Genomic DNA, 15,397 nt, shown 5'->3' with positions numbered 1-15,397 from the left:
AGACACCCTTGCGTGTTATCACCCGGAGAGTAAAAGCCCCAGCAGCTGCAGTGGCCCGAGTCCCAGAGCCAGGGAAACATGCTCTGCTTTGTGCAAACCTGAACCTTAATGCTGTGGGAGTGCCAGTTTAATCAGAGACTTCAAACTTTGGCCTTTTTCAATGTCTATTAAGCAAATAATGCCTCCAGCTGCTGTGCAGGAGGCCCTTCTGCTCTGGATCGCCTGGCTGTGTCCCTGCCTTGCTGTGCTGCTGCTGCTCCCCTTCCCGGAGCCGCTCCCTGCTCCAGCCTTCCTGCCTTTCATGGTGGGCAGCTCCGAATGCCTGAGGCTCCGCACCACCTTGGCGGGCACTGGGAATAGCTCTGCTGGAAGGCTTTTCTGCAGACAGCTGGGACTTCTGCCCAGAGCCCAGCTGCCCTCTGCCCTCCTCCTTCCCTGCAAGGACATGTTCTGGTCCACTTTGCTCCTCTGTAGGCCGGCAGTGCCCACAGGTGGTAATTTAACAGGCCAAGAGATGGGAAACATATTTTGGAGATGTATGGAGCGGGAAGCTGGCTGGATCCATGGGCTGGCTCCCTCTGCCCCACTGGGCTCGGAAGGGCTGACAGTCCCCCATGCTGTATGGCAGAGCTGCTCTTTTCCCGGCTGAGGCAGGTATGAAGCCCCCAGGGCAGCTCCCTGGTCCAGCTGCGCTTGTGGCCATGAAACAGGAGGTGGCCCGGAGCCTGGCTGGGGCACGCGGGGCTCTGCCCTGCCCTGCCCAGGATGCTGACACGCTGCGGGGGGAGGCCAGGCTGCTCGCCTAACTGTGCCTGCAGGAATGGGGTGCCAGGAAAGCAGTCTCCACCACCCTGCTTTCCCCCCTGGACAGGAGTGGGCCGCTGCGGCAGCTGGCCAAGCTGAGCACTGGCGGGGGTCCTGGTGAAGGCAGGCGGTGGCCTCCAGCAGCCCCAGCTCAGCAGCCTGGCCCTTCACCCCCCTCCGGGCACGAACCCAGGAGCACAAACATGTCACCAGCTGCAGGACTTCCTGACTGCCATGGTGTCAAGTCCACTTGCCTCTGACGCTGACTCCATACTGTGACCTCTAGCATCTCCCTTCAGATCCCTTTGACACCTGTGCCTGGCTTGTCTACGGGTGACAAAACGTGTGCCCAGCCACTAAACACCATCACCCAGTGTGTCCCAGCCCCCTGCCTGGGCTCGCTCGGTCCTGCTGCAGGCAGAGACCACGTGCCTGGAGAAGAGCCCTGCAGCTTCTTCTGCCTCTTCTCTGGAGCAAGGGTCAAAGCTAGGAGACCTCCAAAATCCCAGATGCAGGTTTAATAAAAAATTGCAATATATTGCATTAGTCAATTTAATAACCAATTCTCCCCTGCCTGCCCCAGCACCTTGGCAGCCATGCTTCAGTGCCTTTGGCCATCACAGTGTGGCAGGGTTTGGATGGAGGGGGCAGCAGTGCCCTGGAGCAGGGACGAGGCAGCTGAAGAGACACCCCAAAAGTGGCTGAACCACCCCCACTGCCTCCCTTCGGAAGCAGGTGGCAGCAGCCGTGCGCATGCCTCCATTCGGCTGATTTTCCTCCCGACTGGGGCTGTTGGCTTTGCCCAGCTCCTCACCCAGCCGCTAAGCCCCGAGCCTGGGACGGGCTTTGCCACAGTGAGGCATCTCCCATGGGTTTGCTGCCACCGCAGAGAGTGCAACACAAATCCCCCCAGGCGCCTGCGGAGTTGGGGGCACAGCGGAAGGCCTCACACCGGCGTGCAGCTGCCCTCGCAGGCAGGGGGTGCAGGCAATGGGGACTGTCCCCCAGCTCCAGCTCTGCACCAGGTGAGTAGCAGTGCCGGGGGGGGGCAGTGGGTGGGTATCTGCGGCAGCTGGAAAGAGCTGGGGAAGACACTGAAACGGGTGACCGCGCTCTGGGAGCGGGTGGCAACAAGAGCTGAGAACCCCTGAAGGTCGGATCCTGCACTCTGCTTTTTAATAGGGGCGTTGCAGCAGGTTCCCCCCGCCTGCCTCCAGCTGCAGAGCGGCACGCTGGCCACTTCACCCCCCGCCTGCCTCCAGCTGCAGAGCGGCACGCTGGCCACTTCAGTTTTTGCTACCTTCGCCCAAAAGGCATCCGATGGCCTCATCATGATCTCACCCTTACCCCAGCCCATCTGGGCAAGCTCCAAGGAAAGCTCCGGGGCTGGAGGGAGTGAAGGTGACTCATTGGCGGGCAGAGGCAGGCCGCAGGGTGCTGCGGGCAGCAGGCAGCCGAAAGCTGTTGCTGCAAGAGTCGCAGCACCGCCACCCCCTCCACGGGGAGCCCCCCGGGCCTCTCACCGCCCGGCTCGGTACCTCTGCCCGGCAAGCACGCCGCAATTTCAGCCTCCCCTTGGCGCTTCACTGGATCCGAGATGCCCGGCACCCCCAGCCCCAGCACCTCCGCGGGTCTGCAGGATGAGGCCGCGTTTGGCCGCTGGGGGTTATTAACGAAGCACCGCTCTGGCTCTGTTTTTAGCAGCCGTTACAGCTTTTTGGTCTGTCCCTGGTGCTCCCCCACTGGTGACTCTGGGACCCTCCCCTGGGGCCGGCCGGGGGCCCCCGTGTCGGTGCTGGCGGGTGGCAGGGAGGTGGCAGGGGCGGCTGCCGGGGTCCCGAGCCCTGGCAGAGCTCCGCCAGCTCGGGCAGGGGCGGCCGGGCCGTGGCAGCCATCGGGAGGAGCGGGCAGCAGAGCGGGGCGGGCGCCTCCCCCCACGGCTGGGTACCGCCGGGCTCGGGGGGCTCCGGGGGCACCTCAGGGCTGCCCAGGGGACTAAGCTGCACCCGGGCCCGCGGGGCACGGCCAGGCCCGCTGGGCTCTCCCCTGGCCCCCTCACAGGGGCCACGTCTCGCCCGCCGCCGAGGCGGCCGGGCCGGAGACACCCACGCGGGACCGGCCCGACGGGGAGGTCTCGCCCCCCACATCCCGACCAGGAGTCCCCGTCCCCGCCCCCGCGAGGGGACCCCCCGGCCCAGCCTGGCGTCCCCAGCCTGGCGAGGAGGCCCCGCGGCACCTCCCCGCTCCCCTCAGGGTCCCTGCAGCCCGCGGCGCGGCGCGGCCCGGCCCGCCCCGCCCAGGGGGCCCCGCGCCCCTCCCTCGCCCCGCGCCTGCGCATGCGCAGCAGGACGCGGTGCCGGCGCTCCCCCACCGCGCAGGCGCCGTGCGGAGCCAAGATGGCGGCGCCCGTGGACCTGGAGCTGAAGAAGGTACAAGCCCCTCCGCGGCGGGCAGCGTGTCGCTCCCCGTGTCCCGGGCGGCGCCTGCCCGGTCCCCTCCTCCCCTGCAGCCCGGGGCCGGTTCGGCCCCCGCCGCCCGGCCTCGGCAGTGCGGGGCCGGCGGGCCGCGGCCTGTCAGGGCCGCCCCTCATCGCCGCTGCTCTCCCCCCCCCAGGCCTTCACCGAACTGCAGGCCAAGGTGATAGACACGCAGCAGAAGGTGAAGCTGGCCGACATCCAGATCGAGCAGCTGAGCAAGACGAAGAAGCACGCCCACCTCACCGACACGGAGGTCATGATGCTGGTGGACGAGACCCGCATGTACGAGGGTGTGGGGAGGATGTGAGTACCTGCCCGGCCTGTGGCGGATGGCGGGGGCTTCCTTGCTGTGCCGAGAGCGGCTGGCTGGCTCCCTGCTTGGGCGTACCTGGCGTCTGTAGCGGAGCAGGGTAGTGATTGCGGCCCTGTGCACGGGGAGACCCCCCAGCCTTCATCTGTAATAGGCCTCTAGACTGCTGCCCTGGGCAGGAGGCTCTTCCCTTTACAAGGAACATGGCCAGCTTTCTCTCAGTATGTTCATCTGTTTCATTTTTCTCAACGTCTTTCATTTTTACTGCCAGCAATCTGACTGGGAATGCAGCGAGTCTTACTGGGTTTTATCTCTTGGGGTTAGCTACTGGCTGCCTTGGAGGACTGTTATGAATGTTATTGGCTTTGTGTGGTTCTGCTTGCTGACTCTGCTCCTGGCTGTGATGGTCTCATCTGGCACCTCTGGGAAGTTTGTAATCTAGACTAGCAGAGCAGCATTCTAATGACAAACAGCATTGGTGAGGAGGCTCTCACAAATCTGTCCAGCTTCAGTCATTTCCAATGCAGTTTACATCAGACTCCTTGAAAAACCCCTCTGCACAGTTCACGTGCTCAGGGCTTTGCTTACACAAATGTTCTACAGTTATGCCCTTTGCAGTATCATGCCAGGGAATGGATCCAACAGGTGTTGCCTGGATTTTTTAAACCCTTGGAAGTGAGCATAAAGCTCATATGGGTTGTCCCAGTGCACTCATAAAGATGTGCTTCCATGTGTTGGATGGCTGTCAAAAGAAACACCTTAAACCAGAAGTAACGTGTTTTGATTAACTTCCACAATGCACTGCTGTTTGACCTCAGCAGCCTCTGATAGAAGACCATACAAAGTGATTTCAAATCTGAAACATGTGCTTACTTGATAAATATTACACTAGATTTCTGTGTTTCTGATTTGAGAGTACTATGATTTTTCTCTTGTGTCTCTTGTGAGTTGGGTAACAGTGATGACTCTGCTGAGCTCGGGATGTGGTTTTGCGAAACACTGGATCTGCTCTGACTGCTGCCAAAAGGGGTGATTGTATCGACCTCTTCCCCACCCTGTGTTTACCCCACCTTCTTCGTGTTGAAGTGGATGATCACAGGGCCGAGCGGTGAGCCAGGTCAGACTACAAGTGCCCTGATCCGTCAGACCATGCAATCTCCAGATCGAGTTGTAGGGAGGTGGCAGGACTGGGAAGCCAGGAATGGCGTGTAGTTTGCCCTTTGCTGCGAGTTTTCACATGAATTTCTACCCAGGCTAATGGAGGTGTTCAGCATGACAGTCCCCTTCTTGGCTCCCAGTATATAAACTTTTTCATGTAGGTGACTTAAATGTTGGGTTTGTGTGGGGATGCTAGTGACTGGTACCTTGAAGGGAGGTAGATTTTGGTCCCTTGCAAGAGGCGACTGATTTTACCTGGGCAGGCTGTAGGCGTAGCAAACACTCCTGTTTGGAGTACTCATGAGATGACTCTAAGGGTTTTTCCTGTTTGGTTTTGTGACAGAGCAGACAGACGAAGAGTAGAAGATAATTCTGGAGTCAACAAATTTTTAAAGCTTTTTTTTGAAATCCGGAAGTACAGAATACTTCTCCTATATGGAGAATTCCCTCAAGATACCTTAAAAATGTGAGTGTATTGGTCTTTATCATAAAGTAATCCTGCTCCGCATGTTATACGCACTACAATATTTAAAAAAAAAAAAAGAAGAAGAGACTGTGGTGATGTGCTGCATCCTGGAAAGAAGTCTGCCTAGTTCAGTACTTGCTTCTGCACTACTTGGAAAGCAGTTGTGCGGTTTTTGTTCTCTGAACCCCTATCTTGAGCCTCCTTCCTTTCTGAGAGGCTTTCCCTGCACCACTGGCGAATGTGAAAGTCCATCTGTCGCTCTTCAGCTTGGTCTTTTTTTTTTTTTAACATTGTAGTGTGTATAACATGCGGAGGCCTTACTGGCCTCCACATGTGGGGCTCAATTTACTTTTGCTATAGCTATTTTTGGTTTGACACAAGGAATGTCAGTGCCACATAGTATGAGATGATGAGTTGCTGTGTACTGTACATATCCATGAGGCTGGGATATCATCTGAGTGGTGGCATCTTGCCAAATACATTTCAATTCTGTTACTTCATACTCTTTTGAAAGGCCTGTTACGTAGCCTGAGACAACTACCACTGTGCTGGACTTCTGCTTAAGCTATTTGTGAACTGATATCATCATATTGCTTTGAGAACTATGCTGAAAGTTTAAGCTTCAGAATTCTGTCTGAATATTTCAGGCCTTTCCCTTTACATTCTTTTAACCCATAACCTGGACAAGATCCTTATTTACAGAAGAAAAATGCCTGGCACTTGTGCTAGACACAGTGAGGAGAGCACTGCAGTTTTTCATGCCATGCCAAAATAGATAGTCAGTTTTGGTTTGATATTGCTTTATCATCAGTTTACTTGTACAACAAATGGAAGAACACTTACAAAAATAAAATATAAGAAAGTAAAAATCAAGCAAACACTGTAGCACAACTTCATGTTCAAGGTTTTCTGCAAGTACAGTATATTATTACAGCTGTCCCTATAAAATGACTTTGTGCGTGTATAGTATTTTATGGGGACAGCTGTAATAATATAATTTTGACTTTTTTTTCCCCAAGAGTGGTTCAGATATTTGGTGGCTGAACCATACACAAGTGAAACCCGAGGGAGGATTAAATGTTCTTGATCGCTCCTGGGATTTAAATGCATTCCTGCTTTTACTGTGATTCTTGGGTTTTTTTGAAAATGAGACATCATAAATCATTTTAAGCTCTTTCCTGAACCCCTGAAGACAGCAATCACTACTGCACATTGCTCGATACAGCTGCGGTAGCTGCATTTTTACTTTTTGTGTATGAGATTGGTGTTTGATTCTACCAGCACAGATCACCGCAGAATATGGTAGCCGTACTGTGCTTCCCGCTCACATTTCAAAAAACTCACAAAGAACTGAAGGACACGCAAGGCTTAATCTTTATGGTTCAGTTGCTAACTATAGGCTGGTCTGTGAAATCCGAGTGGCTTCTCTATCGCCCATCTCCTTGGGTAATGCTTTGTGCAGAGTTCAGCGCTGAAGCCCAGCTGCTGAGGAGCTGACAGGTGCTGCAATACTTAAATGAATCCCAGAGACAAGCATGTTGCTATCAGCCTCTGGTCAATATATGTAGTTTATAAACTTGAAGTTCCTCTAGCTATTGAAAAAGGGAAGATTTTATTTTCCACAATAAGTCTGGTGTGTCTAGTAAGTACAATCAGGCACTGAACTGCAAAGAAAACAAAATTTGTGTCCAGTTGCTCGCTACTTGACCACTGTTTATGCTGTATGTTGAACAAGACAGGAGTGTTGGGAGATGGTGCGTGAGGAATCAAAGGCTACGTGGCGTGACACATGTGCATAAGCCATAAGGTTTTCCATCACCCAGTTGTTTTTTATTTCAGGTTTTTCTCTATTTTGAACTACTCACTTTTGTTGCAGCCTGAACAATATTCTTCACAGTGTTATGTGTGAGTGGGCCTATAAAAGTTTGCAAGATCTTTTTAGAGAGCTGTCACAGAAAGCAAAAATCAAACTGGTGTACGCAGGGGTAATGCAGTAGTAGTCTGTACAGGTGCCTTTGACTTGAGCAGTGAAGTAAGGGGCAGCAGTTGGTTGTCATCCTCTTCCTGGCTGATTAGGAGTGTGAGAGGAGCACAGCTGGTCAGTGGGCTTCGTGGTTAACTGCTGACAATAGGGGGATACTAGGAGTCTGGATGCCTGGATTCTGTTCCAGATCAGAAAGGGAGCTTGTTCTCTTGGGCAGAGGCTCCTTTTCCAACTTGACATCTTCTGATTTCTCATACATGCTTCCCCCCCCCCCCCCCCCCCCCCCCCCGGTCCTTCCCCCACTTAGTTCTTGATCTTATTCCTGCTGCCCTGGGCTGCTCATTTGTAATCTCCTGGATATCTTGGTCCAGTTATAGCTCTCCTGCCCTGCTGCTCTATGTAATTTTTCCATGCAGTACTGAAACTTCAGAGAAGAAAAGATTTCTGTGGCTTGCATGCAAGACGTACATCTGCCCAGTTCTAGGAAACTGCTGCATTTCTTTAAAAAATCAGCTTTAGGCAGAGAACTGGTGTAGAATGGACCCATCTGATAAGTCAGTGTTTGTCAAATGTATAAGTAGCAGAAAAAAGGGTCTTACAATAAAGATAATAGCTAATTTAAAAAAAAAAAAAGGTGTTTTACTTAGCCCTACTGAAATAAACCTGTTGGTTATAGTTCCCCCACCTACTCCATGTGTACTGTGATAGAAGATACAGCTTTTACTTGCTTGTCTCCCTTGCCTGGAGACATTTAACTCTTTAGGAACATTTTTCTGTTGGGACTAGAAGTATGACATTCAAACAAATCTTTTCTGTTTGTCTTTATCCCTAACTTTTTCCCTGCCTGTTATCTAGACAACACAGAGGAAGGAGCTACCTGAGTAAATGTAAAGGAGATGAGATCTAAACTGAGAAGATAAGGGTCAGAACAGAGACAAACTACTCATTCAGACTGCTGTTGTTGCTAGAAGAGACAGTTTGATCTGCTGTGATCCAGAGGCAATGTGCTGTCATATAAATAAATGCCAGAGCCTTCAAGAAGTCTTGCACTTGCGGGGCAACAGTTTGGAGGTCAGACTGTTGTGGGGAGCAAGGGCCTTAGTAAGGCACCTTCATTTTGTCCCTACTCCCAGAAAGAGGAAATCTGGGGTCTCTTGCAAATGCAATCCATTTGTTGCTTCAGTGGTACAGAGTTCTCTTTGGATACATGCTAGACAAGTATTAAATGTTTTGGAGAGCTTGAACTGCTCCTGCTTTTGTGGCTTGCTGTGCCAAATGACTTTGCAAAAAAATCATGGAACGTGACTGTCTTATTTCTGAAGTTCTCCAAGCACCTAAAATGTCACTCTGATATTCTGAAATGGCAAGGAACTTCCATTTATTTTAATATTTAGTGGATTTAAAGTATTGTATTTTGAGTCTTTTCCCACATTTCCGAAAGGAAATGTTGGAATCAAGGGTTAGAGTCCCTGGGGAAATACTGAGTGCTAGAGCACTTCCTGCAGAATATGGGGCTGTTTCTCTGGTTTAGTGGGGGCACTTAAATTTGGCTTTCCTGTGGCAGAGGAGAACGGCCAAATCACTGTACCGGAGTAGTACTGGGAGAGTCCCTGTCGTATCCCTGTCTTGCTTGGGGATGCCCTTCCAGGTGTGGTGTCAGTGGACATCTACCCAGCGGGGCAGGGTGTGACAAGGTACCCAGCACTCAGGGCCCACAGCTGTCGGGTGGAGATGCCCAGAGTCGGTCTCTGGTCTGATATGTGTATGTCAACATAATATATAAATTTTATGTGGAACAGCCTTAATACAAACGAGAAATCTAGGTCTGAGCATCCTCTGACCTAGCTGTCTGTTCAAAGCCTGAAAGAAGGAGGGTTTAATTTACAGCCCCTACATTAAAACACTGAAGTGAAATATGAAGAAACTAATGCTGTGGGATGAGATTGCTATTTTACACAAGTTTAATACAGAGACGCAAAATCCAAAGTGCTGAACTGAGGAATGCTACAACTGCTGTCTTGAATTTTTATTTTTGTTTTCTCCAAAACTATTTGCTGAATTAACAGAATGTTTCAGTCAGTTAAAAAAAAATAATAAAAAAGAATCAGGCTTTCTGAGAAGAAACGATTTTCCAAAACAACATCCAGCTTTTTCGGTCCACGAATGCCAATTCTAAAAAGTTTGTTCTTACTGGTTAGGAAACAACAGTGTGATTGTTTTAGTGCTAGCTAATTTAACTCTAGCATCCAGAAATATCTCTGTATTAGCGTTATGCTTGAATTCTTTTGACTCGGTTATCTTTACATCCACTTCTGTGATGTTTGCTGTATTGCTTTCTTTGATGCTTTGTTGTAGCAGGATTTGCGATGTGCAGAAGCCAAGGCTATGCTGTTTAGCAACCACAAGCCGATCCTTGGGTCTTCCTCCTCACTTAGCATTTCAAAGGTTTCTTCCTGGGCAAGGCACAAAGCGTTTTTTTTTTTTTCTTTCTTGCAACTGTGGATGGATTTGCTTTTCAAGAGAGATGTATCCTGATTTTGCTAGTTTTCCTGTATAGGTTCTTAGTGAAGGGCTGCTGCTGAGAAGGGTAAACGTAAGTTTGCCTGTCAGAGTATAGCAGTATCTCCATGTCACTTTACTACTGCAAAGTTCACCTTTCTGATCACAGAAGATTTACCAATAGAAAAAACTTTTTTAAAATAGAAATTTCTTTAGGATTGGTTGACCAGGGTGTTCACACCAATGTTTGCTTGTTTGTGTTTTCCTAGATGCGCATTCATTTGATATTGTGGGTTTTTTGTTGTTTTTTTTCTTTTTTTAAATGTCCTTCCTTAGGAATTTGTGGGGAATCCTTAAAAATACAGGAGACTTTAGAAATGGACCTTGACTTCCCATTATCAGAAAAATTGTTTCTGTTTTCTGCTGCTTGCAACTTTCAAATATGGTACAACCTAGACTGCAAAAAATCTATTTGAAGTGCATCTGCTAGTAGGCATGCTGTAGTCATTTGAGTTTCCTTTGCTTAAATAAGCTACAGGTCGTCATTGCTACATACTAAAAAATTACATTAAAGCAAAATTAGAAGATAAAACTACTAAACCAGGGATATAGCGAAGAAAAACTACTCAGGGAGACTTCACCTCCATGAAATGCAGTCATGTTTGCACTGTTTTCCCCAGATGGTTTGAATCTCAAATGTTATTAATTCCTGTATGATAGAGAGCAGACATTTGCTTTATCTTTTTTTTTTTTAAATTCCATTTATGTCGATTGGGCCTTCATAAAGAATTGATGTTCTTTAAAAGCAGACCACAGTACTATTTTATTATTTTGGGTTGTGCTATATTTAATACACACTTAGAGGTATATTCCTGCTTTCTTTTTTTAAAGAACCAAGCATGAACAATGGTATAAATCTACCATCTAGTTAAGTGTCTGGCAATGCAGAAACTGCTGTTTGCAAGCTGTGTTACTATCTTGGCTTGAGGTAACGTAATATGCTGTAGCTATTGACAGATTAAAAAAAAAAAAAGAAACCTCAATGTAAACATGGCCTGAAGTGCAGAACAAACCCCATTGCCCCTCAGCAGGGCAGGATGGACGTGTTGGGCCAGTCCGTGGAGAGGGTTGAGGAAGCAAACAGCGTGGCACTTTTTGTCCTCTTCCTTTAGCTCCTTAAAGTAAATAGGTTTATGGCTTACAAATGTTCATCTGAGTAAAAGTTACCCTTGTTGTGGCCTACATAGGACTCAGTTTGGACTGCTTCCAGTGCTGCTAATCCTGCACAATCTGCCTGTGCCCCAGCGCTGTGAGGCTGAGTTTGCACAGGTTCTGCTGCCCACCAGAGATGCTGCCAGCATGCTTCAACCCATGTCTCCTTCCCAAACAGCTCCTGGTGCATATCCACCTCTCTGAGTGCAGTAGTAAAATGACACGTGAACTATAAACTGCTGGTCCTGGAATGTATTCATATATAATCCTCCCAATATAAGCTACAGGATTTGTTTTGCTTTAAGGTATGTGCTGCTTTGGCGGGGGGGAGGGGGAATAGTTAGTTTTAGCTATATTGAGAGTGACCCAGTGAGACGACTGACCACTAAAATAAAAGCAAACATAGGAGAAGCTTCAACTCATCTGTTCCAACTCCATCTGTTTCTGAACAAGCTCTAGTTAAGGCATATGATCTGTTGAATGGGAAATTCAAAATCAGACTGAAAAATGTGAAACTCTTAGACATGAAGGGTGGCAGCACAAACTATAATTAGTCATGATTTTTTTTTTTTTTTTTTAATATTGCTTCCTTGTCCTGTTTGGAACCGGGTAATTCATCTAGGATGACTAAAACTGGAATTTGCTGGGGTATAAGCAGTGCCTGTTATGAACTGCATAGGGAATCATTTACAGAAGCGTAAGCAGACCCTAGGAGAGTGGAAGGGGACTACTGGGTGCTTGCAATTGTGCACAGCCGGCTTCTGTTCAATCAAGCTAGATTGCCTGGGATCAGCTCGTTGGAAGCCTCTCTTCCATTGGCTTTGAACAGTACTTAAAATGCAGTAATCCCCTACTGAGTATGCTCAAAGCTTGAATAGCAGTGCAAGTTCAGAATTAAAAAGCATCTTTAAATAGATAAGGGCATGACTGGGCTTAGCCCAACTTTTCTCATGCAGTAGGCTGATGAAAACGCTTGGTTTCAAGGAGCAGGATATTCCATGTAAATGACTGTGCTGTGTTATAGCACAGCATGTTAGGGTTTTTTTAGAAATACAAAAAACATGTTAAAATAATTTTATGGCTTTGTACAAAGTTGTTAGTTTTCTTTTCAGTTTCTTAACTTAAGTTTTGTAGAGAGTTTCCCAAATGCAATGGGAACTGTGAAGCTGAAGTTATAATGACCCTTTCTGTGAGCTGGGAGCCAGGCTGAATGGACTTCTAGATCTGTCATTCATCATTATTCTGGCAAAATAGCACTGGAGCGTTCCTACCTGTAAAATTGTCTCTCTCTGAAATTAGGCAGAGGGATGTATATCAGTATCGGACAGGGGAAAAGCTAAGGCTTCCCCTGCTACCCTGCGCACGTTCTTGCAGTGATCTGCGTGGACCCAAGTGGGAAGAGTTGCTTTGCAGACTGGCAGGAGGGAGCCCTGTGGCCTGCTGTGTGGCTCCTTCCCTCCTGGTTTTAATACAAACAGCCTCTTGCACCGGCAAGCTGTGCAGGAGAAACACCTGAACCGTCTTCCCTAACCAGAACGGGAAGAGGAGAGAGTGCTCACATCTGGGACAGATGCCTGCCGCCGAAAGCTTTAGATGTAAAGGTTGAAGTTGGTTGCAGTTGCAAGTAATTGAAAACAGGGGTTCTTAATGGAAAACCTTAACTATGAGTATCACTGGTACTCCACCTTTAATAACTTTAATGACTTGTATGTCATAATGAAGAGTGGCATGTGCTGAACAAACATCTCCATAACCTCATTCATTAAGAGACGAATCTTTCAGTCTCTAGTATTATGTCTTAAAATCAAGTAAACAGTACATTTTGGTGCAAACAGGCTGAGTTATGGAATTACTTACACTGTATGAACATCACTTTGTGGGTGTGTACGTGTGACACAAAGGAGCAGACAGATGATGAAGTTGACAGCATTGCTGACCAGCCGGACTAGAGCCTGAAGACCATTTTGACCGCTCCATAGGGGAGTGCTGTATAAACACTGAACAAACGGGCACCAAATCTAGGAATTTGTAATTGGGAAGGGGTAAGAGATCCCTTCAGAAGGAAACAAGCAATAAGTCTCAGAGAGAGTATATAAACCACTTTCTCTGCCTTAGGGAAGCAAAAATCCCAATGTGGAGCTAGCAGAGGGAGGAAAATAGAAACAAGTGGGAATATTTAGAGTGAGGTTTCTCTTTCAGTTCTCTTGTGCTCTATTTTTGTTCCTCGTATTGTGCTCAAGAACCAGCAGTTACCGGGAGACCGGAGCACATAGGTACAGCCGATTTGCCAACACTTCACTCTGTTATAGAGCTGCTTTTGTTGGCAGCCCAGGTTTGGCTGAACATTGCTGTCCTCGAGGACCCCACTCCTCTGTAGCTTGCTTTTCTAATTTTCTTTGGTTTGTTTTGAGTTTTTACCTTTTTCTATGGACATTGGAAAAAGTGCTAAGTATCCGGAATAGGGCAAATCCTGCTCTGTTTTTACTAGCCATTCCCTTTGAAATGGGTGGCCAACCGAGATGTGGTGAACTTGTCCGTTCTGACCCAGATATTTCTGGTGTTATTTAACAACAGTGAAAAAGTTCCTGTCTGAAGACGTGATTGTTACTAAGCTTTGTAATTGCCACTGTGATGCTGAACACTTTTCTGAATCATTGTTTCACGTTTGATAGTGTAGGTGTTGTGTTTGACAGATCTATTAGCGTGTGCTGTGACGCTTCACTGAGAGAAGGCGGACACGAGTCAATGCACTTATCTGGAAGAGGATTTGGTTTGCTGCTTGTCTTCGGTGGACTATCAAAGCCATCCCAGTTCAACGTACAAACTCTCGGAGCTTGGAGCCTCCTATGGTGGACTCTGGCAGAGCAGTCTGTGGAGGTAGCTCTTCGGTGCTGATATGCGCCAAGGGGTTGGTGTTAGTCATGTCATCTGCCAAGCTCAGCGTCACAGAGCAGAAAGTGGCTTCTCAGCTCTGTGATGCGGTGACTCTAATGTGGGGCCAGTTCTCAGCTGGTGGTGTACCTCCAGGCAGTGGATGAAGTTCACGTGTTTGAAAGGCTTGTTCTCAAACTCACTCAGGGAAGAACTAAGTCCTCAGAACCTCCCATGGTTCTTTCACGAGCTTAAAAATTCATAAATAAAATAACCACATCTAACTAAAACCAGGCAGCAGAATGGCACTGCCCTATTTCTCCAGCTTGGTGAGAAAAAAAAAAAAATCATCAAGTTGGTGTTTTACTTAGGGTAATTGGAAGACTGAAATCCAGATTAAATATAAACTCTGGTTTATTACAAGTGCCCTGCAGCACCTCTTACCTAATGAGCAGAACAAGCTTCTGCTTTTTCCAAGTGCTGCCATAAACCACATTATTTCATTAGGTAAAAACTTTGGCCGAGGTCTCCATAATGTGTGTATCCCAAGCTAAAAGCTAAAACACTGATGAGTTTTTTGAGTCCTTGTTATGTTGGAAGGTGAAGCCACAGATTTAAATAGTTAACTGTGGATGTGGATTTATACCTTCAACTTTCAAAAGACTGGCCTTTGACAGCTTACGTGGCAGCACCTGTGTGCTTTAGGCTGAGAGCTCAGTGATCTTGCGGCAGGGAATTAAAATGGGTGGCTTGAAGCTGGTACTGGTGAAAACCTTCTGAAGGATGCTGCTGGCCAAGTCAGGGACGTTTGATCTGCTTCTGAGCCAGTGTGTGAACGGGCATGGGTTCCAGCCCACTATTTTACGGCAAATAAAACTGGGGTGGTTGTATTTGTGCCCAGCTGCCCCACATAAGTCTCGTCAGTGCTAACTTCGGCCATCCAATTTTAATTTGCTGTCGCATGTCTGCCAGAGCATTGCAGGAGGGTGGGAGGGAGGATATTTTCCCCGATGACTGCTGTTGACATTTGCAGAATAGAAGTGAAGTCAGCTGCTTGTTTGTTCGAAGGTTTTAGTGCCTGTAACGGTTCTCAGCCAGCTGGGATCGCTCAGCGCCTGTAGCCCAGCAGGGACCTTCCCAGCTGCAGCATGGGGAAAATTGATCAAGCTGTGCTGGTGTTTAACTTTGTTTCTTAGACCAGGGGCATCAGTGAAACTAAAATGATCAATCTTGCTATACAATTTGGGGAAGCAAATGAGAAGGTATTCCGTTCTTCCTTGCTGCCCCCACAAAAAAAAGGAAATAATTAAGGAAACGTTCATATATATACACACAGGCTCAGGGAAGCTGTGATGTGGGAAAGGACTGATGGCTTTGTTTACTGAGGGCATCTTGCAGCTTTGGTTTTTCACTAATGGCAGCTACTGCAGAAGCAAGGCAAAATTTTAGTCTTCACCCCAAAACCTACAGGGGGCTGTGTGCGTGAAGGCTAATGTTTGTTCCTTCTGGTATTGCAGGCTCAAGGTAAGAGCGTCAGAATGATGTGATTGCTGGCGGTCCTGAAAAGTAGCTCCTCTCTGGCTGGATCCAGGCTCTGCATCTTATAACAATGTAAA

At 48.3% G+C, this 15,397-nt stretch overlaps 1 protein-coding gene across 2 annotated transcripts in view; it reads left to right on the top strand.

Moving 5' to 3' along the window:
• The first annotated feature begins 3,136 nt into the window (after positions 1–3,136).
• Positions 3,137–15,397, top strand: part of PFDN1 (prefoldin subunit 1) — a 32,366-nt gene continuing 20,105 nt past the window's right edge. The window contains exons 1-2 of one of the 2 annotated variants that reach the window (XM_076350116.1): positions 3,137–3,233; positions 3,418–3,563. In XM_076350116.1, coding sequence (XP_076206231.1) covers positions 3,141–3,233; positions 3,418–3,563 — 239 coding nt within the window. In that variant the 5' untranslated portion in view covers positions 3,137–3,140. Of the gene's footprint in view, positions 3,234–3,417; positions 3,585–15,397 lie in introns of both variants that reach the window. The other variant, XM_076350115.1, reaches the window with a different exon arrangement.

Source organism: Aptenodytes patagonicus, chromosome 12 (assembly GCF_965638725.1).
Source record: "Aptenodytes patagonicus chromosome 12, bAptPat1.pri.cur, whole genome shotgun sequence".
Lineage (NCBI taxonomy): Eukaryota > Metazoa > Chordata > Aves > Sphenisciformes > Spheniscidae > Aptenodytes > Aptenodytes patagonicus.
The sequence above is the reverse complement of the archived record's forward strand: the minus strand, read 5'-3'. Positions and strand labels throughout refer to the sequence as shown.